The 9,786-nt window shown below is 56.0% G+C and overlaps 1 protein-coding gene across 1 annotated transcript in view; it reads left to right on the forward strand.

Moving 5' to 3' along the window:
• Nucleotides 1–5,781: 5,781 nt before the first annotated feature.
• Shank3 (SH3 and multiple ankyrin repeat domains 3) overlaps nt 5,782–9,786 on the forward strand; it is a 60,656-nt gene continuing 56,651 nt past the window's right edge. The window contains exons 1-6 of the mRNA XM_032919588.1: nt 5,782–6,069; nt 6,366–6,569; nt 7,593–7,664; nt 9,267–9,375; nt 9,450–9,601; nt 9,686–9,786. The exon at nt 9,686–9,786 is cut by the window's right edge and continues 67 nt beyond it. Coding sequence (XP_032775479.1) covers nt 5,782–6,069; nt 6,366–6,569; nt 7,593–7,664; nt 9,267–9,375; nt 9,450–9,601; nt 9,686–9,786 — 926 coding nt within the window. The remainder of the gene's footprint in view (nt 6,070–6,365; nt 6,570–7,592; nt 7,665–9,266; nt 9,376–9,449; nt 9,602–9,685) is intronic.

Here is a 9,786-nt window from a genome sequence, read left to right on the forward strand (position 1 = left end):
ATTAGCCATAAAATATGGGATACCCACGCTACACTCCCCAGGTCTAAAGAAGCTAAACAAGAAGGAAGGTCCAAGTGAGGATGCTTGAATCTCACTTAGAAGGGGGAATAATAACATAGTCATACAGGGGTAGATGGAGGAAGGGAACTGGGTGGGAGAGGGATTGGGAAGGGCTATGGGGGGGGAGTTCAGGATCAGGTGTGGGGAGGGACAGTAAAGATGGCCAGAGCCAGGAGAATGAATGGACATCTGCAACTCGTGGGAGTGAGGAGGTGGGGACTTGACAGAGACCTGGGATATGGGAAGTGCCCAAGAATCAGTGGGGGTGACCAAGCTGACATAGCCTTGGGGATACAGAATCTGAAGAGGACACCTCCTGCAGCCAGGCAGGAACCCCAGTGGAGCACTAGGGACATCAACCCACCCACAAAACTTTCAACTTAAAATTTATCCTGTCTACAAGAAATGTAGGGATGAGAGATGGAGCAGAGACCGAGGGAATGGCCAACCAATAGCTGGCCCAACTAGAGACCCATTCCAGGGGCAAGCACCCATCCCTGACACTATTAATATACTCTTATGCTTGCAGACAGGAGCCTAGCATGGCTGTTCTCTCAGTGGCTCCACCCAGCAGCTGACTCAGCGGGATGCAGACACCCACAGTCAAGAAAGGACAGAGCTCCGGGACTCTTATGGAAGAGTAGGGGGAAGGATTGAGGGCCCTGAAGGGGATAGGAACTCCGCTGGAAGACCAACAGAGTCAACTAACATGGACCCTCGAGGCTCTCAGAGACTGAGCTACCAACCAAAGAGCATACAAGGGGTGGACCCCCTCCCCCATGCAGCAGATGTGCAGCTTGGTCTTCATGTGGGTCCCGAACAACTGGAGAGGGGCTATCCCAAAAGCTGTTACCTGTCTGTGGGATACCTGTCTGTTCTTCTAGCTGGGCTGCCTTGTCTGGCCTCAGTGGGAGAGGATGTGCCTAGCCCTGCAGAAACATTACTGGGGGTGGAGGGGAGGGGGGCAGCCATCGGGACGTAAAGTGAATAAATTAAATTAAAAAAAAGATGATCATTAATTCAATATACATACACACACAAATGCTCAGACTGGCTTTCAGTTTTTGGTGCTTGAAAACATGGATTACATGTATTAAACCTTAAAAAAGAAAAGATTTCTAACGATTTTATGTGCAGGAGTGTTTCGCTTGAATTTTATGTTATGTGCACTGAACACATGCAGTGCTTATAGAGGCCAGAAGGGGGCATCAGAACCACTGGAACTGGAGCTACAGATCATCGTGAGCCATCCTGCAGGTGCTGGGAACTGAACTGGGTCCTCTCCAAGGACTGCAAACGCTCTTAATCGCTAATCCATCTCTTCACATTTTGTTTGTTTCCTGTTTTTGTTTTTGGAGACAAAGACGGTTTGTGTAGCCCTGGCTGTCCTGGAACTCACTCTGTAGACCAGGCTAGTCTTGAACTCATAGATCTATCTGTGCACCACCATGCCTGGCTTGCTTTGTTTTTTTGAGGTGTAATTTCATTATGTAGTCCAGGTTGTCCTAGAATGTGTTATTTTTTTTCCTCCTTCAGCTTCAAGATACAAGGAAATTCTTCACAAACTGCACCAGTATTGTCCAGACCATCTCCCCTGTACCATAACGCAGGAAGAAGTCACTGACAGCTAGTCCACAAATACATAGTATACATTTTAAAATATAAATTAGCACATCCTGGTAATCCCCGAGCCAAAATACCTAACAGAAAATTAAAAAACGAAATAAAAATATTACACATCAACACTATAACTCAAAGGATAAGTGGAGATTAACCGTGCTAAACGCTTGTGGAGAACTTAGAAAAAAAAAATGAAACACTGGAAATGAATCGGGTAACTATCCAGCTCAGGGAGTTTAGCAAAACTAAAAGGCAATGTGGAGCAAAACAAGATAGCAAGAAATGGAAGGAGCCAAGCAAACCCAGCAAACTTGGAGGCTGACACACTGATGGTGAGTTCGAGGCAGCCTGGGATACACAGCAAGACTCTATGTCAAACACGGAACAGCTAAAGGCTGAATCCTACGAGATTCTTATTCCTAGAAAAAGAAAAATCAGACTTGAGATGAGATGAAATATGAAAATACCTTTAGATATTACATAATCAGAAGCAATAAACACACATACACGCGCGCGCACGCGCACACACACACACACGCACACACACACACACACACACACACACACACACACACACACACACAGTGGGGATCCAGACAGCTTATAGCCAATTTATCACTCAAAGAGTTTCAGCTGCTCCAGTGCGAGGAGGTCTGAGCTGAAGTTGGGTGTAATCTTCCAGGTGACGGTTTAATCTCTGGCTTACTTATGTAGCTGACAAGCTGAGCTGTACTGGGCACCAGGGCTTGGACACAGCAGAACCAGAGAGGCTAATAAGACCTGTTTCTACCACCTCTGGCAGGGAAAGACAGATGCTAAGCAACAACAACAACAGAAAGGAATCACGGGTGTGTTGAAAGACAATGGCAGCTTTACAAAAGAGAAACCGGAATCGGGGCAGATCAGAGCAAGCCGTGAAGAAGCATGGGGTGAGGTGGGTTCACAAAGGAGAGATTGCAGCCTGGGAGAGGAAGGCATCTCGGGGATGGCCTGGGTGAGCTGAGTAGCAGGAGGGAGAGGGCTGCCTGCAGGAATGATGGAAGGAAGGGATGCCCACGGATGTGGAAGAGAGGCAGATTACCTAGCAAACAGAGGGGCCTACAGGCCAAGCGAGGTCAACCAGAGGGCCAGTGGGTAGGGATGGAAGAAGTATGAATCACAGGCCACAGTATACTTAGGATGTGGAAGGGCTGAGCATGGAGGCTGTCACTGGAGATTTTGGGTGTCCCCAGGGCATGCTTAAGCAGTGGACCCTTGGCCGTGGCCCAGGGAGCAGCTGCAGGAGCAGTGGCTGAGGAGGACGGTTGTGCGTTCGCTCTCAATCCTATCCACATGCCATGCACTGCTCTGGATGCACTAGTCACAAATCTTTCTCCGCCCCCAAGTCCTTTGAAGCTGTGTAGCCGAAAGTGCACCAGGAGGTGGGGAAGCAGTGTGGATAGTCAAAATAAGATCTTTCCAGAATTTTGGCCCCTGTGAAAGGAAGGAATAACTAAACAGGCCCTGGTATTTGAAGGTAGGGCCAAGGCAGTGTTACCTTGCCTGGGAGATGGGGTTTGATGGGCCAGAGGGAGGAGAGCTGGGGCTGCTCAAGAGACTTCGGCGAAGTAAGGAGGAACCTGGAATTATTCTCAATAAAATAATGGCTAAAACACCTCTATCCCATGAATCCACTCTCTGGGAACCTATCGGGAAGACACCATGTTTAAGTGTTTCTGGGCATTGTTACTGTTTCGGTTTAGTGGGAAGCAGGCTGGGGTACTGGGAGAGTCACCAAGTGTGGGCCAGGCATTGTGCAGGCCGCAGACTTGATGTCACCCTGGGAGTGAGAAGGTTAGCTGAGGCCAGAGAAGGTTAGTCTGCAGGTAGCTGGTTAACAAAAGGTGAGACTTTCTCCCCAAAAGCTTGGCAGCAAAGGTCACAGGTAATTAGATTCACTCAGCAAGGGAGTTGTCAGGGGAGGCTAATCCGGTTTCCCCAGGTCCAGTTTGGGATAGTGAGCCGGAAAGGGTAAGACCCAGGGCTCTGGGTCCATTCAGGTCAAGGACGTGTTTACAGAGTGTCGGATGCTGGCCCGCTCCCTGACTGGGGACATGGGATTCCTTCATTCCTGCCTCGTCACTGGTGAATTCTGGCCATCATTTTCCACCAGCCAGCAGCTAGTTTAGGGGAAAGGGAGGCTGGAAATAAAGTTGGCTGGAGTTTTGATGGGTTTAGCCAGAGGGAATTGGGGGCGTGGGTCAAGGCGGAGAGGAAAGAGGCAAGGGAGGAAGATGTTAGGGACTTCAGGGTCAGGAAGCAGGGTTTCCTCTCTGGGCTGGAACACAGGAAACCCGGCCCTGAGCTTCCCAAGGTGCTTCCTGGAGATAAGGGCGACTCCTTCCTCTCCTGCCCCTCTTACATCCTGCCCTAGCCCCTAGGGTACCCTAAGTCCCACCACTCAAGTCACACCTTGGGAGGGGCTTGGAGGTCAGAGCCTACTGGGGCTTCACTTCCCCAAGCACGGAGGGGCCCACCCAGGCTTGAGGGTAGCAGGGAACAGACGCACAGACGCTGGAGTCTTAGCTCTGTCGGGTAAGCGGTTCTTGTTGTTTAGGGAGAAGGCTGTTCCTCAAGGGGTCGTGATGTAGGAGTGAGCCAGGTGGTCCACGGAGGACAATGCTGTGTGATTGCGATTGGTCAGAGAGCCCTACATGGAGTCATGAAACATTTTGGGAAGGTGGTGGATCCGTGAGGGATTGCAGGCTGTTCTGGAGGGGGAGTCTAACCAATCACTGTTCTGTATGGGTTGAGGGCATTTCTAAGGTGACCCAGGTGGTCAGGGGGTGGGATCTGGGGAGGCTCTATTGTGTATAGGACCAGGGCAGTCCAGGGTTATTCCTGGGATGCTCAGGAATAGCCAGTTTTGTGGGCGATCCAGGGTTGCTCACGGAAAGGGTAGGAGAGGCTGGGGCTGAGGGGATGGTTTCTGCCACTGGCAGAGTTCCCGGCCAGGCTGCTCCGCAAAAGCTGTCCAGTCTGTGCCGCCAGCGATGAGTGGCTCTCTGGGGCCTAGGGGGTGAGGTGTTAAGTCTAGGTATGCGGGAGAGTGCGGTGGAAGGCCGGAGTAGACCCTACTGAGAGTAGGGCAATTCATCCATTCAGGGGCTGCACCTTTTCTCAGCCGTGGCAGCTGGGCCCCCGTGCGTTGGGCATTTCCGAGGCAGCGCCGGGCTAAGGCTGGCACGCCACGCGGGCGGCGCCTGAGTTGGTTCACTCGCAGCGCTCCCCTCCCCGCCCACTCGTCACCCCCTCCCGCGTTGCCACGACAACGTGTGAAACTAAAATTCAGTTCCCCGTCGCAGGTGGAGACTAGTGGCGCCCCCTCCCCTAAGCCTTTCCTCGCAGGTCGCGCCCCCAGCCTGCTGTCGCTAAGGTGACGGGGAGGGGGCGACCAGCTGCAGGGTTGGGCTAGCCAAGGTGCGGGAGGCCACAGAGTCCGAACAGACTCCCCAAACTCGGTGGCGGTGGGGGCCGAGAGGAACACCCTGGGCGCGGTTAGAAGGGTTGGTTTGGGGGGGTCGCTTCCGTGGACTGCAGGCCCTGCTCGCGCCTGGGGTCTGCAGCCTTCCGACTCCCACCCAGCACGGTGCCCGGGTGACCCCACCACCTCCTTGGGGTCTGGAGTGGGGTCGGCAGACTAGGGAGATTTCCACCCCGGGACACCAATTTTCCTGCTTGTCTCTCCCTCTCAGTCGGCCTGTGGGTCCTCTTGCCCCGACGCGTCCCCACCCAGCTCCAGAACCCTCCGTCACCCTAGTACGGTGGTCTGCGACGCTCGCCTGCAGCGGAAGCGCGGCGTGCCATCCCCCCCGCTGTGTCAGCCACTCCCCCTCGACAGCCAACCCCCCCTTCCCGGCGCGGGCCCCCGGCCCCCGCCCTCTGCACCACACGCCCACGCCGCCCCGACCCCGCGGGGGACCCCATTTTCCCGGCCGCGGGCTTCCCATCCCCGCCTCCGGCGCGGCCCCCTCCCCGCCTCCGCTCCGCTCCGGGCTCGGGCCCCCTCCCCCCGCCGCCCCCGCCCCCGGGGAAGGCAGGCGCCGCTCGAAGCCGGGGCCGATGCAGCTAAACCGTGCCGCCGTCGCCGCCGCCGCTGCGCCTGCGGAGCCCCCGGAGCCGCTGTCCCCCGCGCTGGCCCCGGCCCCGGCCCCCCCCGGCCCCCTCCCGCGTAGCGCGGTCGGCGGGACTCTGGCGGGGGGTCAGGGGGGGCCAGGGCGCCGCGCGGAGTCCCCGTGCGCTCCTCTCTCCGCCGGGAACAGTCCGGGCCCCGGCGCAAGCACCGGGATGGACGGCCCCGGGGCCAGCGCCGTGGTCGTGCGCGTCGGCATCCCGGACCTGCAACAAACGGTGAGCCTTCGCGATCTCGCCGTACCCCTGTGTGGCCCGCTAGCAGTGACCCCCGCCGGGCGCGCCCTGCGCTAGGACCCCCGGCCGTGGCCACTCGCCCCTCCCCCGCCGCCTCCGCGGGACCCTCCCCATCACCGGGGCGGGGCCCTGGAAGCTCAGCCCCGGGGCGGGGCCTCGGCCTCCAGCGCGGTGGCGCGGGGTCCCTGCTCTCGCTCCCCAACTAGCCCTCCAAAGCGGGGCCCGGGGCGCGGTGCCCTGCGCCCGCAGGTCCGGGCTCACGACTCGCTCCGCTGCAGAAGTGCCTGCGTCTGGATCCAACCGCGCCCGTGTGGGCCGCCAAGCAGCGTGTGCTCTGCGCCCTCAACCACAGCCTTCAGGACGCGCTCAACTACGGGCTATTCCAGCCTCCCTCCCGGGGTCGCGCCGGCAAGTTCCTGGATGAAGAGCGGCTCTTACAGGACTACCCGCCTAACCTGGACACGCCCCTGCCCTATCTGGAGGTGCTGGGCAGACCAGGGTGGGGGTGGAATGGAGTGCACAGGGTGTGTGATCTTTGAGCTCCGTGGCTGGAGCAGTGAAGGGCAGGCCGGGAGGAGTTGGCGACAGGAGCGGTGGGGGGCTGTGTGCAGCCTGAGCAGTGTGCTGAGAGACCGAGGTGGGTACGCCGAGTGCAGTGGGTAGGGTGAAGTGCGAGCTGCATGTGTTACCACAGTGGTGTGCTGCAGCCGAAGCCTGGAGAGCGGGTTGTGTAGAGAGCGCTTGCGGCAAGCAATATGGACAGCACACAATGAGCACATGCAGCACACGCACTCGGGGCACATGGTGTGAGCCGTCTGAGCACTGGAGGGAGAAGTGTGTGTGTGTGTGTGAGAGAGAGAGCGTGCGCGCGCTAAGGGTCTCGTGGCGTGAACGAGCAGTGTTATTTGGGTACACATTTGTCTCTTGCCTCTCACTCCCAAGTCTTCTGAGGTTAGCCCAAAATATTAACACCATTTATGACATATAAAGGCGATTGGAGCGACATTCCATAGGAATGGAGACTGAGTCCTAATAGGAAGGTCTGTGTGTGTGTGTGTGTGTGTGTGTGTGTGTGTGTGTTTGTGCAGCAAGGTCAAAGTTGGTCTGACCCTCATGGGTAGCACCAGGAATTGGGTTATTTCTCCTTGGAGTGGAAGTATGTAGGAAGAGAAGCTTAGTTTCAGATCTTGGGAGAGCACTAGAGTTTTCCAGGTCCTGGTGGAGGACATGAGGCAGACAGGCAGGCTATAGGCCTGCCAGGCTGTGAATTGGCCAAGTACTTCTCTGGACCGCACATCGTTTCTGTGTAGTAGGGGGGTCGTCAGTAGCTGTCGGCTCTTGTCTGTCCACTCTGTAAGTGTGCGTCTGGGACTTGTATGGCTGTGCTGCAGCGACGGTGTGGGCAGGAGGGAGCTGAGCAGTGGGCAGCCACGAGGTGGTGGCCACCCCCTGCTCACATGGGCCTGTGTGGGTGCCTTCTCTCCACCTTTTCTTTATCCGAGCAGTTTCGATACAAGCGGAGAGTTTATGCCCAGAACCTCATAGATGACAAGCAGTTTGCAAAGCTGCACACAAAGGTAAAGAGAAAGTCCCTGGGGTGGGGGGAGGACTCCCCAAGACCACTGCCCCCATCCTGGCTTGGTCCAGCCTGCTTTCCCTGAAGTGGGTTTCAGGACCTGATCTGGAGCCGGGCATAGGCTCCATGCCCACGGCTGGTCCAGTGATAGGTTGCTGTTTAATCAGAGTTTGGCTGGGATGGGGTGAGAGAGCCTTGTTAGAAGCTGAGGGGCGGGGAAGGGAAGCGAATAAGTATTCAGTGTGTTTGGCTCTGAGGGCAAGAGGTTGAATGCTTAATGTTCCCTCGTACGAAGGACACACAATTAGGCATCTCATTAGTTCTCTTCCAGGAGGGATTTGCTACACATTTACAGGTGAGGCAGAGGGTTGAGTCACCTGCTGTGAAGCTGGCCCAGATCTGTCTGACTAGGGAGGCTCTGTGGCCTGGGTACATTACTTGTTCTGGGACCTACTCCCTGTAGACCTGACTCCATTTGAGTTTTTTGAGGGTGGTACCAAACTCCTCCTCTTGGTGTCCAGGGGGCAAGGTGGGTGTCATAGCCCCTTTCCAAATCCCCCAGTTCCCTGGACCAATGGGAACTTGTTCAGGGGACACTTCCTTGACGATCTTTGAAGTTTAGGGGAAGGTCTTTATGACCCTATCTGTGGTCCCAGATCCTCAGGCTTCTGTGGCAGACTTTTATGTTGCCCCAGGACAGGTGACAGCCAGTGGCCATGACTCTATGCTGGGTAGAGACCATGTCAGAGAGGTCTCTGTCTCCCTCCACTGGCCCTTGTGTGACCCTGTCACCCTGGGTTCTCCAGCACTTTTCTCAGGTGCCCCTAAGACACGAGAACTACTTGCTTTATTTTTCAGAGAGTCATTTGGTTTTAGGATGGATCTGAACTTCTAACTGCTGCCCTATCCCGTGGCTTGCCTGGGGTTCAGCTATCCTTACACTCTCTCTCTGTTACCTCGGGACTGGCTAAGGTCTTCCTAGAGGATTTGCATAGTTTTTCTTCTATGGTTTCATCACCCTGACCCCTGATGCCGGTCCACGAGGCACCCTTTTTTGTCTGTGGTACATGCTGCTTGTAGATGCCTGGGCTGGGACACCTTGCCCTGTGTGGGTGGCATCTGTGCCACCAGACGAAGCCAGTGAAGCTTTGTCCGGGGAAGGAATAGAAAGACAAAGTCATGTCATGGGTGTGCCAGGGGTCTACCATCGAATGTAGGAGGACCCCATAAGGTGGGCCAGAGGAATGAGACAGGAGTTGTTAGGATCTGACACTGGCCAGAATGGCCTCACTGCTCTTTTAGGCTGAGGGAAGGGACTTTGTTGGGGTCCGTGACTAGGGTGACCAGGTTGGGATGAGAGCGACCAGGCTCAGGATGATAGCAGTTGTGGGTTTGCAGAAAAAGGCTTTGAAAGCACATGGGTCCAGCCAAGCTAGAATGAGTTCCGGGTTTGAGGATGAGCAAGGTGGGTGACAGGTTAGACCTGTTGGGGTCGGGGACAGTGTTTGCCTTACAGGTGGTCTGGAGCTTACTGGAGGAAGGGGGTAATGGTAAGATGACCCTAGCTGTGGCATCCAACTGACTGGGATGGCTGTTGTTCTAGGCAAACCTGAAGAAGTTCATGGACTATGTCCAGCTACACAGCACAGACAAGGTGGCCCGCCTGCTGGACAAGGGGCTGGACCCCAATTTCCATGACCCTGACTCAGGAGGTGAGGAGAAGAACAGGGAGGGCCTGTATTATTGACTGGCTGGGGCCCTAACCTTTATTTATGTCCAAACCCAGAGTGCCCTCTGAGCCTCGCAGCACAGTTGGACAACGCCACTGACCTCCTGAAGGTTCTTCGCAATGGCGGTGCTCATCTGGACTTCCGAACCCGAGATGGGCTAACCGCTGTCCACTGCGCCACCCGACAGCGGAATGCGGGAGCATTGACGGTTAGTGAGGGCAGGACCCCGGTCTGGAGGGACTCAATGCAGAAAGCTGGGCTTGGCATGGATTCTGAGGTGCCTTACCCTCAGACCCTGCTGGACCTGGGGGCTTCACCTGACTACAAGGACAGCCGCGGCCTGACGCCCCTGTACCATAGTGCCCTAGGGGGCGGGGATGCCCTCTGCTGTGA

This window comes from Rattus rattus, chromosome 1 (assembly GCF_011064425.1).
Source record: "Rattus rattus isolate New Zealand chromosome 1, Rrattus_CSIRO_v1, whole genome shotgun sequence".
NCBI classification, from domain to species: Eukaryota; Metazoa; Chordata; class Mammalia; order Rodentia; family Muridae; genus Rattus; species Rattus rattus.